Raw genomic sequence first — 20000 nt, 5'->3', positions numbered from 1 at the left:
GCCCTCGTGACCTCAGATGGGAATACTTGGGAAAAGTGGGCCAGATAATTACACAGCTTCTCTACAAACTCCTTAACTCATAAAGCCTTTGACACCGTCTCAGATTGAACCATTGACCAATCGGTTACTTATCACCAATGACTCATGGTTATCTTATCAGTGGAAAACACGAATCATGTCTTCAAGTGGACGACTACGATAGAAGATAAGGGACAACAAGTCTATCACTGAGGAAGTAAATAGACAATATACACGAGACGAATCATTATGGACCTCCGTGGTGTAGTGGTCAGCGTTGCTGGTTCGATTCCCCACTTCTGGCATATCTGGTCGGCAGTTAACCTAGCTGATCATCCTTCCTTATGGGATGGTCGATCAAACAGGTATCTGGGTTTTGGGGGTCGGGTATGGCCTGTACCTGGGTTTTAGGGGGGGGATCTTGGGTATACGTAATGGCCTGGATCAGGGTCTTCGGTTGCCCAAGCCGTCCCAGCGAACACAAGAGGGACAATCACCATCATATCGTGAAAGACAGATATGAAAGATCCTCCCTCCCTCTAGAGTAATCATGTCTAATGACCTCTCTCTCTCTCTCTCTCTCTCTCTCTCTCTCTCTCTCTCTCTCTCTCTCTCTCTCTCTCCCTCTCTCTCTCTCTCTCTCTCCGACGTAAAGGAAACGGTCGCCTCTCTTAAAACAAAGGGGAATTACCCGGCTGCTTTTTTTATGGGGCACTTAAAGACAAGGGAGGCCAGAGTTAATGATGACCCACTTACCCTCTCCCGACCAGGAAGAGAGACTGCTTTGTGCCAACATCACCTCTCGTGGTGGGCGAAATTACTGGATCAGGGAAAAAAAAAAAATGAAAAAAGGAATTGAAGAGGTCGTCTTCGTAAAGCCCCACTGATAACAGCATGTTTGAAATCTACATTACAGTGGATGAGACGTGAGACATGGGAGCTGTAGTTTCATGAGTATCGGACGGGAGAGATAAACTGTAACTTCTTTAGACCCGGAAAAGACAACCTGGAGGGCCATGTTTCCAGTGTGTGTGTGTGTGTGTGTGTGTGTGTGTGTGTGTGTGTGCTCGTAAACAGGTCCTCATGGGCACGCCAGGCATGGAAGGCTGTAAACCATGACCACCACCAGCGTCACAGGTATACGGTCGGGGCGAAGGCGTCTGTAGCCTTAGAGAGGAGAGGAGTGACGCAGGAGCTTGGTCGGGGACCTCACTGAGAGAGTGGCTAAGGCTCCTCTTAAGACCTTCGTCTGGTATCAGCACCCTGATGGTGATGGTGGTGGTGGTGGTGATGGTGATGGTGGAGGAAGGCATCCCTCACCATGGCAATGATGGATCCCATCTCCATTTTTTGGCTCGCTTGCCTGAGTGGTTGGACAAAACCCTCCGCGGGGCGTTGAGTTGGGCCATAAGACGTCCCCTAAGCCAAGAGGGCGGGTGTGAGGGTAGACTTAACCATCGGCTGCTGGGGCTTGGAGTGGAGGCATCAGGGGGTGGAAGGAACCACACATCCCTCAAAAATGTACCATGTCAAACCTCCACCTCAGTGACATGTACTACGGGAAGGACCCAGTAGACATGGTACGATGTAGCGGTCTTCAAGATCGCCTCCTGGGCCTCGACAATACGTTACCCTTACGATAACGTAGGGCGACACGACGTAGGCAAGTCTAGTAGTAGCGTAAGTCCAAGACGGAACGACCAAGGAGTTCATTTCTAAGACGGAGGAACTTCTGAGGTACGATATTGCGTCTAGGTCCAAAACTTAACAACAAGTGGTTCCCAATTGTTTAAATGTTGCAGTGGGAAGAGTGTCTCCTTCGAGGGCATACATCTGTCGACACAAGTTAGATTTTTACAAGGTGGATGACAGTACCATGAAGCTGTTCGTGCTGTCTTCATAAGGCTTGTGTGGTGAACAAGAGCACTGTCAATAAGCCTGACATTTACCTCCAGAACTCTAAATAATGAATGTAATGAGTTAGCTGTCAACCGAACCTATCTAATAACCACAGCTATAAACTGGTACCCTAATTTCTCGTGTTCGTTATCAAAGTTGATGCCTTTTGAACACTGGGAGAGTTTCTCGTTTAACACAGGGGTGACGATGCGATATCTGAACGTTCACAGAACCTCTATGAACGAATCTGTTTCACTATAGACAGACCCACACGGCAAACACCCGTTTCAAATGACTGCATCTATGGAAAATACGTAAAGGATTCTTAGAGCAAAAGGGTTGGCTCCTGTTGCGGTCTGTATGAACACATACTCTTCTCTCTAGTCACAGCGTGGATCGCAAGAGAAGGTAGACCTCTCCCAGCCTGTTGATCAGGCTTGGGGGGAAGGTGGTGGTGGTGAAGGGAGGCAATCGCCCGTAGCCTCCTGTCGCGTGGTGATCAAGACTGATGTAAAGAATGATGATGAATAGTGATGATGATCGTGGGATTGGTGAAGACGATAGTGATGATGCGGTAATCAAAGTGATGACAGAGTGAAGACGATAGTGATGCTGGTGTAGGAAGTGGGGGTGGCAATTAGTAGGGATCATGTTGGAACTAATGCTGTTGGAACTGACGCTGACCATGGTGATGTTGGCCCCTTTTCCATCACGGTGGAAGCACAAAGTTTGGCTCGTGTTTGTACATATATTCATTCACTGTCTCTCCCTTATATGCTTCTATTTTCCTTATCTATAGTTCGTCTCGCCTCTTACGCTCCACGGAACGTTGCGTCTACATCCCTCACACGAAGCTGACGTCTCCTGTCGGTACGACCACATCCCTCGTCGTAGGCCAACGCCCCCTCCCAGCACCAAGAGGGGGAACGAGACGGGGCGCGCTACAAGAATTCACAGACAATATTTTCTTTCATCTGTTCTATAATAATACCCACGATTAATGTTCTTCAAACAAACTTTTATACAGTCGCTTTTGACTCATCTGTTACTACATATCAAAGGAGACCAGAAAAGTTATTTACTTTGGCCTTGTTTCTAAATTACTCAATTCAAACCTGACTTAATCATCCACGATAGATACGTATACACACAACCCATCCTTCCTCTCCCTCTGACTACATCATCTTCATAATCATTGGGACGACTATACCATAAACCTGGGAACGAACTGTCTCATTTGAGATGTGTTGTGACCCCTCGTCTCAACTTCACTTAATAACAGAGGGACTTTGATATGTTCTTATAAGAAACCTATGGCAACATTTCCGAACAGAGAGAGACAGCCCTTCACATATCCACAATGGGCTTGACTGGATAGACCCCGAAAACAACTATTACAGGTATAGTCCGCAAACACAGCCATACCCAGTTTTCAGTCCAATGACGAAGGGTTTAGTATTTTAGAAAATACAGGAGCTGGCGGCCTCACGTCCCACTGACCAGGGAAGCAGGCTTTGCCACCCTGGCCCCAGTGATGTAGGGGGAGGGAGGAACACACTCCCAGTATATCAGTGATGGGGAAAGTTATCTACTCTCAAGTGCCGTATTTCCAATCGGTCAGTAGAAGAAATGTGCGAAGGCACAATTGATTTGTAGATACACAAATATATCTTTTTAATATCTAATTTACCTCTCCCGCTTCAGCAGGGCAGCAAGGGCGAGCACCCACAATATATCTTTATGCAGAAGGGGAAAATATACGTTGGCAATCACCTTTTTTCATGTCAACGGACATGAAGGAAATGGGTTGTGAACGTGTGCTTAACCCAAACACAAATTTACAATTTGGGCCCAATTTACGAAGAGTAAATCATGCCACGAGTGAAACTTTTTGAAAAATATAAGGAGGGAGGGAGCAAAATGGCTCTCTCTCTCTCTCTCTCTCTCTCTCTCTCTCTCTCTCTCTCTCTTTCCCATAATGCAGACGGCCGATATAAACAAACAAGAACTTCCATTCATGATAAAAAAAAGTAAAAAATGGACCTTATGAAGGATATTCCTTCAGTCTTATCTGTGTAACTTTAATAACAATGAAATGGTGAGGGGGGGTTGGGGGTTGGGGATGGGGTGGGGAGTGAAGAACAGGTCGACGTCCACAGAAAACGGGAGAATGTCTGAACTAGGAAGAAGGAAAACGAACCCATATGTAGGACATGATGGGCCAAGGATACCAAAGTTCACCAAACACGAGACGCGGAAATAATACGCTGAGCTGTGTGCAGGAATCTGGAGAGAGAGAGAGAGAGAGAGAGAGAGAGAGAGAGAGAGATTTGCACAGCGAGAATTTTTGATAACATTTACGCGCCTCCGTGGTGTAAGTGGTGATCGTTACGGACCATGGGTCAGCGCGGGCCAGCCCAGGGGACGGACCTACATGGGTTAGACGAGCTAGAGCGTGGTAGTCGGCCCACACCCAACACAGGTGTTCATCCTCCCCTCAGGGCATGGGGATAAATGGGTACCTGGCTAAGGCTTGTGTGTGCGTGTGTGTGTGTGTGTGTGTGTGTGTGTGTGTGTGTGTGTGTGTGTGTGTGTCCATATATCCACATAGGAGTACAGACATGGTACATATATCCCAGCTTTAAAGATGTGTAAAACGCCCTAACCTGTGATGGCATGGGCAGCGAAGGCCCTAATCGAGGCCATCCCATTATCGACCAACCCCTAAGGTTAGATAAACAGCTGGGTTGAGTGTGGACCGACTGCCCTAACCAGAATTCGAACCCATACGCTCGACCCTAGGCGGCCCGTGAATGCGTCACGGTCAGGAACGCTGCACCACAGCCGGAGACATCAACCATAAAAGGAAACCCTCCCCTCCTTGTATTTCAACTTTCTAAAAGGGGAAACAGAAGAAGGAGTCACGAGGGGAGTGCTCATCCTCCTCGAAGGCTCAGATTGGGGTGTCTAGATGTGTGTGGATGTAACCAAGATGAGAAAAAAGGAGAGATAGGTAGTATGTTTGAGGAAAGGAACCTGGATGTTTTGGCTCTGAGTGAAATGAAGCTCAAGGGTAAAGGGGAAGAGTGGTTTGGGAATGTCTTGGAAGTAAAGTCAGGGGTTAGTGAGAGGACAAGAGCAAGGGAAGGAGTAGCACTACTCCTGAAACAGGAGTGGTGGGAGTATGTGACAGAGTGTAAGAAAGTAAACTCTAGATTGATTTGGGTAAAACTGAAAGTGGATGGAGAGAGATGGGTGATTATTGGTGCATATGCACCTGGGCATGAGAAGAAAGATCATGAGAGGCAAGTGTTTTGGGAGCAGCTGAGTGAGTGTGTTAGTAGTTTTGATGCACGAGACCGGGTTATAGTAATGGGTGATTTGAATGCAAAGGTGAGTAATGTGGCAGTTGAGGGAATAATTGGTGTACATGGGGTGTTCAGTGTTGTAAATGGAAATGGTAAAGAGCTTGTAGATCTATGTGCTGAAAAAGGACTGGTGATTGGGAATACCTGGTTTAAAAAGAGAGATATACATAAGTATACGTATGTAAGTAGGAGAGATGGCCAGAGAGCGTTGTTGGATTACGTGTTAATTGATAGGCGCGCGATAAAGAGACTTTTGGATGTTAATGTGCTGAGAGGTGCAACTGGAGCGATGTCTGATCATTATCTTGTGGAGGCGAAGGTGAAGATTTGTAGAGGTTCTCAGAAAAGAAGAGAGAATGTTGGGGTGAAAAGAGTGGTGAGAGTAAGTGAGCTTGGGAAGGAGACTAACGTGAGGAAGTACCAGGAGAAACTGAGTACAGAATGGAATAAGGTGAGAACAATGGCCGTAAGGGGAGTGGGGGAGGAACGGGATGTATTCAGGGAAGCAGTGATGGCTTGCGCAAAAGATGCTTGTGGCATGAGAAGCGTGGGAGGTGGGCAGATTAGAAAGGGTAGTGAGTGGTGGGATGAAGAAGTAAGATTATTAGTGAAAGAGAAGAGAGAGGCATTTGGACGATTTTTGCAGGGAAATAATGCAAATGGCTGAGAGATGTATAAAAGAAAGAGGCAGGAGGTCAAGAGAAAGGTGTGAGAGGTGAAAAAGAGAGCAAATGAGAGTTGGGGTGAGAGAGTATCATTAAATTTTAGGGAGAATAAAAAGATGTTTTGGAAGGAGGCAAATAAAGTGCGTAAGACAAGGGAACAAATGGGAACTTCAGTGAAGGGGGCTAATGGGGAGGTGATAACAAGTAGTGGTGATGTGAGGAGATGGAGTGAGTATTTTGATGAATGTGTTTGATGACTGAGTGGCAGATATAGGGTGTTTTGGTCGAGGTGGTGTGCAAAGTGAGAGGGTTAGGGAGAATGATTTGGTGAACAGAGAAGAGGTAGTAAAAGCTTTGCGGAAGATGAAAGCCGACAAGGCAGCGGTTTGGATGGTATTGCAGTGGAATCTATTAAAAAAGGGGGTGACTGGTTGGTAAGGTTATTCAATGTATGTATGACTCATGGTGAGGTGCCTGAGGATTGGCGGAATGCTAGCACACTGCCATTGTACAAAGGCAAAGGGGATAAAAATGAGTGCTCAAATTACAGAGGTACAAGTTTGTTGAGTATTCCTGGGAAATTATATGGGAGGGTATTGATTGAGAGGGTGAAGGCATGTACAGAGCATCAGATTGGGGAAGAGCAGTGTGGTTTCAGAAGTGGTAGAGGATGTGTGGATCAGGTGTTTGTTTTGAAGAATGTATATGAGAAATACTTAGAAAAGCAAATGGATCTGTATGTAGCATTTATGGATCTGGAGAAGGCATATGAAAGAGTTGATAGAGATGCTCTGTGGAAGGTATTAAGAATATATGGTGTGGGAGGCAAGTTGTGAGAAGCAGTGAAAAGTTTTTATCGAGGATGTAAGGCATGTGTACGTATAGGAAGAGATGAAAGTGATTGGTTCTCAGTGAATGTAGGTTTGCGGCAGGGGTGTTTGATGTCTCCATGGTTGTTTAATTTGCTTATGGATGGGTGTTATGTTATGTTATGTTATGTTAGGGAGGTGTATGCAAGAGTTTTGGAAAGAGGGGCAAGTATGCAGTCTGTTGTGGATGAGAAAGCTTCGGAAGTGAGTCAGTTGTTGTTCGCTGATGATGCAGCGCTGTTGGCTGAGTCATGTGAGAAACTGCAGAAGCTGGTGACTGAGTTTGGTAAAGTGTGTGAAAGAAGAAAGCTGAGAGTAAATGTGAATAAGAGCAAGATTATTAGGTACAGTAGGGTTGAGGGTCAAGTCAACTGGGAGGTAAGTTTGAATGGAGAAAAACTGGAGGAAGTGAAGTGTTTTAGATATCTGGGAGTGGATCTGGCAGCGGATGGAACCATGGAAGTGGAAGTGAATCATATTGTGGGGGAGGAGACGAAAATTCTGGGAGCGTTGAAGAATGTGTGGAAGTCGAAAACATTATCTCGGCAAGCAAAAATGGGTATGTTTGAAGGAATAGTGGTTCCAACAATGTTATATGGTTGCGAGGCGTGGGCTATGGATAGAGTTGTGCGGAGAAGGGTGGATGTGCTGGAAATGAGATTTTCGAGGACAATATGTGGTGTAAGGTGGTTTGATCGAGTAAGTAATAATAGGGTAAGAGAGATATGTGGTAATAAAAAGAGTGTGGTTGAGAGAGCAGAAGGTGTTTTGAAATGGTTTGGTCACATGGAGAGAATGAGAGAGGAAAGATTGACCAAGAGGATATATGTGTCCGAGGTGGGGGGAACGAGGAGAAGTGGAAGACCAAATTGGAGGTGGAAAGATGGAGTGAAAAAGATTTTGAGTGATCGGGGCCAAAACATGCAGGAGGGTGAAAGGCGTGCAAGGAATAGAGTAAATTGGAACGATGTGGTATACCGGGGTCGACGAGCTGTTAATGGATTGAACCAGGCATGTGAAGCGTCTGGGGTAAACCATGGAAAATTCTGTGGGGCCTGGATGTGGAAAGGGAGCTGTGGTTTCCGTGCATTATTACATGACAGCTAGAGACTGAGTGTGAACGAATGTGGCCTTTGCTTTCTTTTCCTAGCGCTACCTCGCACACATGAGGGGGGAAAGGGATGGTATTCCATGTGTGGCGAGGTGGCGATGGGAATGAATAAAGGCAGACAGTGTGAATTGTGTGCATGGGTATATATGTATGTGTCTGTGTGTGTATATATATGTGTACATTGAGATGTATAGGTATGTATATTTGCGTGTGTGGACGTGTGTGTATATACATGTGTATGGGGGTGGGTTGGGCCATTTCTTTCTTCTGTTTCCTTGCGCTACCTCACAAATGCGGGAGACAGCGACAAAGCAAAATAAAAAAAAAAATATATAATAAAATATATATATATATATATATATATATATATATATATATATATATATATATATATATATATATATATATATATTCCTATGAGTCCACGGGGAAAATGAAACACGATAAGTTCCCAAGTGCACTTTCGTGTAATAACCACATCATCAGGGGAGACAAGAAAGAAATATAACAGTCAGTTGATATACATCGAAGAGACGAAGCTATAAGGCGGAGGCTGGCCTGAACCTGCCCGTTGATCGACCATAAGGCAACCTGAGTGGCTCGCGTGTTAACTGGCTTAATTGATAACTGCCTTATCATAGGTTATTAACCACTTACCTTAATGGCAACATAAGGCGAGGGAAAGATACGATAAGGCAAGAAGATTATCACACACATGTTCACTGTGGAGGGTCATAGACATTTCCTAATGTGGGGACTTAACCGTATGTCAATAGGCGATGATATAGAGGGACACAGGAAGTAAGAAAATTAACAAGGAAAGGGGAATCACACGCCCAATATAGGGATGAGTGCGACTGGAGAAAGGGGGTCAAGGAGCACTGAGTTGATCCGATGTTCGAACCCACTGTAGGGGATGTGGTAAGAAGCTGCGCTTTACGACAAGGACAAGTCAACATCGAAACGTTTCAGCTTCTTCTGTCGCTACTGTCACGAAGAGGAGGAACAGTAGCAGGGGAAGAGAACCTGCGAGGGAGCTGAGGCCCTCGGGTCGACTAACACCAGGACACGTCCAAGCCTCAAAGGATGATAAAGTCAGTCTAGCCGACTTGAGAATATAGACTTAAGGACGGCTTAGTAAAGTCTTATCCTGCGCCTCTTGTCAGACTCGCCATACAAGACTTTCCCCTCCTCCGAGGTTGTTCCAGTCACCTGGTAAGGACCAGGGGCCGTAGACAGAAAACTTCTTAGAATGCTTAAGTATGCTTCACCCCAAAGAATTTCACTTAACTTTAAAAATTTTGCGAAGCATGTTTCTGAAAGCTGCCCTACGCTTAAGTATTTGCTTAGCAGACGACAAATTTTGACCCAAACTGCATTTCATACTTCCTAAATATCATGCTTGAGTTTTGCTAAGCATCGTGCTTAGTCCTTTTTTGTGTGGCACTTCAGTAACTTGCTCAGCTAAGCATAAAAATAAGCAGAAATCTAAGAATTTTTCTGCATACGGCAGATCTTTCGGATATGAGCTCAGTCATTCGAAGCGTCTCGTGTTAATGGGCATGGCTACTCCCTGATTACTCCTTGATTTAGCTTTGGATATGTGCAAGTCTCGAGAGAACAAATTATGTGGGAGATTACGAGTCCCGAGACAGATGTGGCGAGGCATCAGTCGACTGAACGAATGCTCTCTGGAGGATGACTTTATCCCATGACACCTTCTACAAGGACCATGACCAACAGGAAGACTATGACCCCGACACTGCACTTGTGAGTGATCTAGATTCACATGGAAGCAGTGGCTACCGAATCTTGATCATGAGCCATTATGAGAGAACGACTCGAGACGTAACATGTCGACGAACTGACTCTTAGAAAGCTAGAGTAGCAGATTCTCCGGCCTGGTCAGGTGTGGGGATCGAACTAGTGAGGGACAATGAGTCGACCCAAAACAAGCACTTGAGTCCCCCATGAACCAGGAACACTGGCTCGGTTCAAGATACCGCGGAAAACCTTCAGCCAAAGTGATGGCGAAACGCCATCAATGAACATGGGTTCATCTGAGATAGTTGATTAGGGGTGTACAAAGCTAATGCCGCGATATCTTTCCATACGAGGCACTTAAGAACTGTTTAAGCACCTGACAAGCTGTTCAAGCCTTGCTAGATTAAGCTCTGTGAGGCAAAAGACAGGGACAACTTAGTGTCAAATATAACTGTAGTTGTCGTTTTATTGTGCATCAAGCACAAGGCAGGACTGGCGTCTGACGTCAAAGCAAACCATTATCGAGGGAGACCTTACTGACCTGATATCTTCATATGAGGAAGAGGCATTAGCTCGCCACTGAGGTATCTGATGACATCAAGGTAAAGAGGAACTGACACTTGTAACGATATAACTTCTTCAAGGTCAAGACAAATGATAATAGAGTTGAGCAGGCTGCATGTAGCGTGTCTTGTAAGAGCGTCTCCTCCTGTTTCAAAGCCTTTACCACTAAGGTGAGGTGCACTTACAATGATTTTCTCCAAAGCGAGGAACATCTAGACTTTCTTGGCCCTGTGGGGTTTCTGGTCTCGTAAAAGACGCAGGGTAGAGACAGGAGGCATTGCATCATGGGGCCAAGGTTGGCATGGAATGTAATTACACTTCTCCGGCACGTTAGGACAGCACGAACGTCGGCACGAACTTTGCCATGAGGAAGTGGTGGTGTTGTTAGCTAGGAAGATGACTAAGTGGCCCTGCTGTGTGGTCAAGATGAAATGACTCTGTGGATGCAGTGAAGCTGGACGGTCACCACAGATGTGCCAGGCGGTAAGGTACAAACTGAGAACAAGTCCAAAAGGGGAAGATGTCGCTTTCAAAAAGGAAGATCGCGGGTTTCCACGAAACATGTCCGTGATACGCCACTCACTCAAGGACAGTGGCAGGTGAAACAGAGCCACAGGCAAGTGAAGGTGTATCTGGGGGAGGGGGAGGTGTAGAGATGTAAGAGACAATGTAAAGGAATACCAGAGAGAGAGAGAGAGAGAGAGAGAGAGAGAGAGAGAGAGAGAGAGAGAGAGAGAGAGAGAGAGAGAGAGAGTCACTAGATCGTGGACGACCAGGGGAAACAGACAGTCACCAGATTGAGGACGACCAGGGAAAACAGACAGTCACGAGATCGAGGACGACCAGGGGAAACAGACAGTCATGAGATCGAGGACGACCAGGGGAAACAGACAGTCGCGAGATTGTGGACGACCAGGGGAAAACAGACAGTCACCAGATCGAGGACGACCAGGGAAAACAGACAGTCACCAGATCGAGGACGACCAGGGGAAACAGACAGTCACCAGATCGAGGACGACCAGGGGAAACAGACAGTCACCAGATCGAGGACGACCAGGGGAAACAGACAGTCACCAGATCGAGGACGACCAGGGGAAACAGACAGTCACCAGATCGAGGACGACCAGGGGAAACAGACAGTCACCAGATCGAGGAAAACCAGGGGAAACAGACAGTCACCAGATCGAGGACGACCAGGGGAAACAGACAGTCACGAGATCGTGGACGACCAGGGGAAACAGACAGTCACCAGATCGAGGACGACCAGGGGGAACAGACAGTCACCAGATCGAGGACGACCAGGATAAACAGACAGACTGAGGGACGACCAGGGACGACCAGGAAGGGTAGACAAAAAGAACGAGCTTCCTTCTCTCCTTCCTCAACAATTCTCTTCCTCCAGAATTCTTTCATTTCTCTCTTCTATCCCTCCTCTTCCTCCAGAATTCTTTCATTTCTCTCTTCTATCCCTCCTCTTCCTCCATAATTCTTTCATTTCTCTCTTCTATCCCTCCTCTTCCACAATTATTTCATTTCTCTCTTCTATCCCTCCTCTTCCCCCATAATTCTTTCATTTCTCTCTTCTATCCCTCCTCTTCCTCCACAATTCTTTCATTTCTCTCTTCTATCCCTCCTCTTCCCCCATAATTCTTTCATTTCTCTCTTCTATCCCCCCTCTTCCATAATCATTTCATTTCTCTCTTCTATCCCTCTTCTTCCCCCATAATTCTTTCATTTCTCTCTTCTATTCCCCCTCTTCCATAATCATTTCATTTCTCTCTTCTATCCCTCCTCTTCCTCCATAATTCTTTCATTTATCTCTTCTATCCTTCCTCTTCCTCCACAATTCTTTCATTTCTCTCTTCTTTTCTTCCTCCTCCTGTCTATCTCTATGCTCCAAGCTTCTCTCCTCTTTATCTCCTATTCATAACGTCCCTCGGCTTCTTCATCCCTCTCTCTCTCATCCTCTTTATCTCCTATTCATAACGTCCCTCGGCTTCTTCATGTTCATCCTCTCTCTCTCTCTCTCTCTCTCTCTCTCTCTCTCTCTCTCTCTCTCTCTCTCTCTCTCTCTCTCTCTCCCACTCGCTTCGTCACTCCTCTCCCTCCCTCACTCCTTCCCACCCCCTTTCCTTCCTTCCCTCCCTCGGCTTCCCTCCCTCTCCCACACGGCCGGCGCAGATGAGGCAGCAGCATCCATCAGGGGAGACGACCCTTCCCCTTCCCCTTTATATAAGCCTTTCCCTACGGAGGCGTACCCACCCACCCACCCACCCAACCACCCACCCATCCACCCAGGGGACGCAATAACCTTACTCCTCTCTGGCCTCTGTTACCTACCGTGGCACAGATATCATCTGGTGGCAGCCGGGCACAGAGGAAGAGAGAGAGACACAGACAGACACTCCTCTCTGGCCTCTGTTACCTACCGTGGCACAGATATCATCTGGTGGCAGCCGGGCACAGAGGAAGAGAGACACAGACAGACACTCCTCACTGGCCTCTGTTACCTACCGTGGCACAGATATCATCTGGTGGCAGCCGGGCACAGAGAGAGACACAGACAGACACTCCTCATTGGCCTCTGGACACACATAGACACAGACAGACACTCCTCTCTGGCCTCTATTACCTACCGTGGCACAGATATCATCTGGTGGCAGCCGGGCACAGAGGAAGAGAGAGAGAGACACAGACAGACATAGACACAGACACAGAGGGACTTTTCGTCAATCTACGAAACTTTACATAGGTTCGAGTTGACCGCACATTTCCCCCATTATTCCTGCACCTAACCTAACCCTCCAAGGGTAGACTTACATGACCGTGTCGGCAGCCCGACACGGGGGCCCACGTGAAGGCACGAGGTCACACAGATGGGCACGTGGTCCCACATGGCCTAGTGTGACCTTACATGACCCCACCCCCCCCACCACCCCCACCATAAACCCACACATGGCACGTCATGACCCCATCACGTCGAATTCCCTGACCTGCCATGAACTTCCATGACCTTTAACCCCCCATGATACGACCTCCCATGAGCCCGTCAGACCTAACCCCACCCCCATGATGACCCCCATAATGATGACCCTACCAGGTATGCCCTCATCACGCGGGGTCAAGGCGTGACCTCCTCCAAAACAGAGTGATGGACTTCGTCCCTCTGCCCTCCCCCACACAGGTCGACCTGGCCGCGGACGTGATCACGTATGACTCCGACGACGAGGGCGATACACCGACGAGGATGTCCGGGCGGCGACGTGGCGGCGGCGGCGGCGGCGGCGGCGGCGGCGGCGGCGGCGGCGACGCAGGCGGCACGGGCGTGGCCAGGAACAAGCGCGGGACGCCCATGTATTCTCGCGAGGACATCCGCGAGCAATACTGTATTAACGACAAGGAACTGCACGCCCTCGAGGCCTCCAGGCGCAAGCCAATCTTTGGTTGCCTGACCTCGGGGAACACGCAGGTGGGTCCCTCATACACTCACACACAGCAGGTGGGTCCCTCATACACTCACACACAGCAGGTGGGTCCCTCATACACTCACACACAGCAGGTGGGTCCCTCATACACTCACACACAGCAGGTGGGTCCCTCATACACTCACACACTCACACACAGCAGGTAGGTCCCTCATACACTCACACACAGCAGGTGGGTCCCTCATACACTCACACACAGCAGGTGGGTCCCTCATACACTCACACACAGCAGGTGGGTCCCTCATACACACACACACTCACACACAGCAGGTAGGTCCCTCATACACTCACACACAGCAGGTGGGTCCCTCATACACTCACACACAGCAGGTGGGTCCCTCATACACACACACACTCACACACAGCAGGTAGGTCCCTCATACACTCACACACAGCAGGTGGGTCCCTCATACACTCACACACAGCAGGTGGGTCCCTCATACACTCACACACAGCAGGTGGGTCCCTCATACACTCACACACAGCAGGTGGGTCCCTCATACACTCACACACAGCAGGTGGGTCCCTCATACACTCACACACAGCAGGTGGGTCCCTCATACACACTCACACACAGCAGGTGGGTCCCTCATACACACTCACACAGCAGGTGGGTCCCTCATACACACTCACACAGCAGGTGGGTCCCTCATACACACTCACACAGCAGGTGGGTCCCTCATACACTCACACACAGCAGGTGGGTCCCTCATACACTCACACACAGCAGGTGGGTCCCTCATACACTCACACACAGCAGGTGGGTCCCTCATACACTCACACACAGCAGGTGGGTCCCTCATACACTCACACACAGCAGGTGGGTCCCTCATACACTCACACACAGCAGGTGGGTCCCTCATACACACTCACACACAGCAGGTGGGTCCCTCATACACACTCACACAGCAGGTGGGTCCCTCATACACACTCACACAGCAGGTGGGTCCCTCATACACACTCACACAGCAGGTGGGTCCCTCATACACTCACACACAGCAGGTGGGTCCCTCATACACACTCACACTCACACACAGCAGGTGGGTCCCTCATACACACTCACACAGCAGGTGGGTCCCTCATACACACTCACAGCAGGTGGGTCCCTCATACACACACACACACACACACACGCACACACACAGCAGGTGGGTCCCTCATACACACACAGAGAGAGAACAGAAGGTACTCATAAACGCAATTGTGAGGCTCTGCTCCCTCAGTGTGGCTACTGAACATCGCACACCCCGATGGCTGGACACACGTACTCACATGCTCCCACTCTCCACTACAGAAGACCTTCCTATACACCGAGAACAGAGAAGGGGTTGACAGGGGAGAACAGATGAGGCTTAAACATTTTTCAAGGGGGACGTCATATTGCAACCAGGTAAGTTCGAGCGGAAGACAGATTGAAATGCTCTTTATTAAGTACGGGGGAAGGCTGCCAGAGGCTGGCTGGGTATATAGACTTGACACGACCAGAGAGAAAAAAAAGCTGCCAAATGTTTGTCTTAAACCCTTTACCTATGTACATTACTGGTACAAATCCTATCTTCTTGGAGTTCAATTACCTCTAACAAGACTGGGATTCATCAGATTTCCAGGCCGTCTCCATCGCTGTCTTACGGTCATATGGAGGGGGTCATATGACACCCCCTCACACACACACACACACACCCCAAACGCTGGCCATGAAAACCTTCTGACGAAGGGGTTATGATGGCGGGGCGTCCACATCACGGGCAACGCCCATGGCTGAAATACACTGGGACTGCCTTAGGCATCGCATTACGATAATACACACGACAGCGAGAGACTGAATGTGTGAATGAATGTGGCCTCTTTTGTCTGTTTCTTTTTTCCTGGCGCTACTCCGCTGAAGCAGGGAGGGGGGTAGCGATGTTGTTTTCCAGTGGGGCGGGGTAGCGCCAGGAATGGATGAAGGCAAGCAAGTATGAATACGCCCATGTATACATATGTATATGTCTGCGTATGTGTACATGTATGTATATGTGCGTGCATGGGCATTTATGTATATATATATATTTATATATATATGTGTGTATGTGTGTGTGTATATGAGTGGATGGGCCATTCTTCGTCTCTTTCCTGGCGCTACCTCGCTTGACACGGGAAACAGCAATCAAAATGTCGCCATCAATTCATTTTCGGTGATGGCATGGTGTCGGGTTGTTGAGACTGCTCCGACATTACTGCTCCTCTAACTTACTTAGAGATAAACAATGCGAGTGACGTGCACGCAGAAGTAAACAACACCACGGGAGTTGGAGAGGGCCACTCCCACCCTCGCCCACGCACCCCGCCTCATAACCAAGGGGAGGTCTGGCAACGCTACCTCCCACACGAAATGCAATACATCTTCAGCGCTTGAAACACCCCAGGACTCTGGGCTTGGTCCCAGAGGTTTTCGAAACAATGTCATAGTGTCTCGCTCCGTCATATTAACTTACGAAGGCGAGGAAGTCAATTCCCTAAGGAACTGTACTTACATATTTACTCGAACTACATATTTGTATCATCCTATGACGCCTATGGACCTATGTGGTGAAGGAGTTACCGTCCCTGACCGTGGTGTATTCACGGCCCACCCAGGGTCGAGCGCATGGGTTCGAATCCTGGTTACGGCAGTCGGCCCACAGTCAACCCAGCTGTTCTTCCATCCCTAGGGACTGGTCGATGAAGTGGGTACCTGGCTGAGCCCCTACATCGGTGTGGCCGTTGTTAAGGTGAAGCAGAGAGCTTTGCTGAGGTGGCAGGAGCAGGTGAGGCGGAGGGAGGAGGGAGAGGAAGACAAGCGTGCTGAGGTGGCAGGAGCAGGTGAGGAGGAGGGAGGAGGGGGAGGAAGACAAGCAAGACAGTTTATAGGAGTCGACGACGGAGCGAGACTCACAGGAAGGAGGAGGAGGAGGAGGAGGTATGGCCACCGGCGCGGAGGGGGACGCATGCACGTACGTACACGTCAGGCAGGCAGCGGCGGGCGGGTGCTGACCAAGCCATTGGGGGAGGGTGAGTGGGTGAGTGGGGCGGCAAGAAATGTGTGGCAACCAAATCTAGCGTGAACGCCGGGATGTGTGTGTGTGTGTGTGTGTGTGTGTGTGTGTGTGTGTAAGAGAGAGAGAGAAAGAAAGAGAGAGAGAGAGAGAGAGAGAGAGAGAGAGAGAGAGAGAGAGAGAGAGAGAGAGAGAGAGAGAGAGAGCGTGTGCAGACTCTCACTCGCCGGTGATGTTCGCCCGACTACCGTAGATGGTGTACGGCGTGTACTGACCGCAGCTGGTGCATAGTGACCGCAGCTGGTGCCTGGTGACCGCAGCTGGTGCCTGGTGACCGCAGATTGTGCCTGGTGACCGCAGATGGTGCCTGGTGACCGCAGATGGTGCCTGGTGACCGCATTTGGTGCAGGGTAACGGCAGATGGAGCTTGGTGACCGGACATGGCGCATAGTGACCGCAGCTGGTGCCTGGTAATTCCAGCTGGTGTCTAGTAACCGCAGTTGGTGCCTGGTGACCGCAGCTGATTCCTGGTGACCGCATGTGATGCCTGATGGCCACATGTAGAGTTTTGTGGCCACACATGGTGCCTGGTGGCCGCATGTGTTACCCGTTGGCCGCAGGGGGTGTGCGGTGGCCGCAGGCGGCATCTGGTGGCCGCAGTACTGAAGACCACAGCCACTGGTGCTGGTGAGGCGCTCCCTCGTTAAGGTGGGAGACGACATGTCGCCGCAGGGCGTCCAACATAACGAATATCTTATGTTTGTGTAACATTAGTGCGCAAACCTGACATGAATATTCGTCCAACATAACGAATATCTTATGTTTGTGTAACATTAGTGCGCAAACCTGACATAAATATTCGAGCCTTGGTCCGAATATTCGACGTGAACAGCCCGAGGAATATTTTCTGATCCATGTACTTCGATATTTGCCTCCAAACGGTCAGTCGCCCTTGCAAGTCTTGTACGGTAAGGCTCTGTCGACCACCAAACACACACACACACCCACACACACACACACACACACACACACACACACACACACCCACACACACAGACGTACGTAGCTACAGCTTCATTCATGCTTCTTGATATTGGGTCATGCTATTCTGTCCTGGTTCAGGTCGACTTTCGTCAACAGGATGTCAACCAACCTTGGACTTTTGTCTCGGTCATCTTGTGCGTTCATGACATCCTCGTCTTTCCCTCATGACCTCGGCATCATCTGCAGACTCGTTCAGGCAGAAGATCAGTCCCTCGATCACGAAGTGTGTTGGTCCCAGCAGCGAGCCCTGCAATGTACCACTTGGTGAACCCAGACCGATTTCGAAAAGAATGTTTCGCTCCATTCCTTCGACTACGACTAATGTTCTTTTCGATCCTTCGAAGGAGTCTCATCCTTCTTCCTGACGGAAGATCCCGCTTATATACCAGCCTCCTATTTGGTATAGCCTCCAATGCCTTCTGTCAGTCTACATATACACACAAAAAGCACTCAAAACTTTATCACGTCCAAAACGGAGTTCACTCTCCAGTAGAAGTCTAAGAGGTTTTGTAAACCTGACTTCTTCTCCCTGAATCCGCGTTGCCTGCCGCTTAGGTCGTTTTTCCTAATACCAAATGTCATGTCATTTGTTCCTTACGATCTTTTCCAGCATAATACAGACGACACTCGTCCCTCACGCTTAGTCTGCGGTTCAACACAACTTGCTGGACTCCCTTCTCAAAGAGACATTGGCCACTTTCTATTACCCTTGGCATTTTACCTTACCTCCAACAACGTATCCAACATCATTTGTACTAGCGTGTCAAGGAATATGTACTATTATTTAGCACATATGAAAAGTCTTTATCAGGACCGTCAGTTTTATATAGGTAAAGACCATTTAACAGTCTGTTCACACCTTTTCGAGAAAAAATTTTAGTCCTTTCCAAGAGTTTCTCTTCGTTCCAACTCACAGGTTTGCTGATGATGCCGAGGTCATGAAAGAAATAAAGAGACGTAGCTAGGACGCCATTTGGTAAACAAGTGATTCCCCAAATGGAGGTTGGGTGCGTTCAAGTCTGGCAACATTCGTTTCATAATCTTTATTTTTCATTATGTGGACAAGAAAGGAAAATGTCTACAAATGTTATCAACAACAGAGTAATCCAATTTGTATAGACCTTCACTATCATCAATGTTACATTTCACGATGTATTTGATAATAAAAGATTCAATGATATTACCAACACTTGTACCACGATGTGGTATACCGGGGTCGACGTGCTGTCAATGGATTGAACCAGGGCATGTGAAGCGTCTGGGGTAAACCACAGAAAGTTTTGTGGGGCCTGGATGTGGAATGGGAGCTGTGGTTTCGATGCATTACACATGACAGCTAGAGACTGAGTGTGAACAAATGTGGCCTTGGTTGTCTTTTCCTAGCGCTACCTCGTGCGCATGTAGAGGGATGCCATTTCATGCGTGGCGGGGTGGTGGCGGGAATGGATGAAGGCAGCATCTATAAATATGTACATGTGTATATATATATTACCCCTGGAGATGGGGAGGAAGAATACTTCCCACGTATTCCCTGCATGTCGTAGAAGGCGACTAAAAGGGGAGGGAGCGGGGGGCTGGAAACCCTCCCCTCTCGTTTTTTTTTTTTTAACTTTCCAAAAGAAGGAACAGAGAAGGGGGTCAAGTAAGGATATTCCCTCAAAGGCTCAGTCCTCTGTTCTTAACGCTACCTCGCTAACGCTGGAAATGGTGAGTAGTTTGAAAGACTATCAGTAAATTTTAGGGAGAATAAAAAGATGTTCTGGAAGGAGGTAAATAGGGTGCGTAAGACAAGGGAGCAAATGGGAACTTCAGTGAAGGGCGTAAATGGGGAGGTGATAACAAGTAGTGGTGATGTGAGAAGGAGATGGAATGAGTATTTTGAAGGTTTGTTGAATGTGTCTGATGACAGAGTGGCAGATATAGGGTGTTTGGGTCGAGGTGGTGTGCAAAGTGAGAGGGTTAGGGAAAATGATTTGGTAAACAGAGAAGAGGTAGTAAAAGCTTTGCGGAAGATGAAAGCCGGCAAGGCAGCAGGTTTGGATGGTATTGCAGTGGAATTTATTAAAAAAGGGGGTGACTGTATTGTTGACTGGTTGGTAAGGTTATTTAATGTATGTATGACTCATGGTGAGGTGCCTGAGGATTGGCGGAATGCGTGCATAGTGCCATTGTACAAAGGCAAAGGGGATAAGAGTGAGT

General features: G+C 48.3%; 1 protein-coding gene across 1 annotated transcript in view; it reads left to right on the top strand.

Moving 5' to 3' along the window:
- LOC139745986 (uncharacterized) overlaps window positions 1-20000 on the top strand; it is a 318309-nt gene that overhangs the window by 105397 nt on the left and 192912 nt on the right. Inside the window, exon 3 of the mRNA XM_071656747.1 lies at window positions 13443-13727. Within this exon, the coding sequence (XP_071512848.1) occupies window positions 13443-13727 (285 nt within the window). The remainder of the gene's footprint in view (window positions 1-13442; window positions 13728-20000) is intronic.

The sequence above is a fragment of the Panulirus ornatus genome, chromosome 63 (genome assembly GCF_036320965.1).
Source record: "Panulirus ornatus isolate Po-2019 chromosome 63, ASM3632096v1, whole genome shotgun sequence".
Lineage (NCBI taxonomy): Eukaryota > Metazoa > Arthropoda > Malacostraca > Decapoda > Palinuridae > Panulirus > Panulirus ornatus.
Note: the sequence above shows the minus strand (reverse complement) of the source record. Positions and strands in the feature narration are given on the sequence as shown.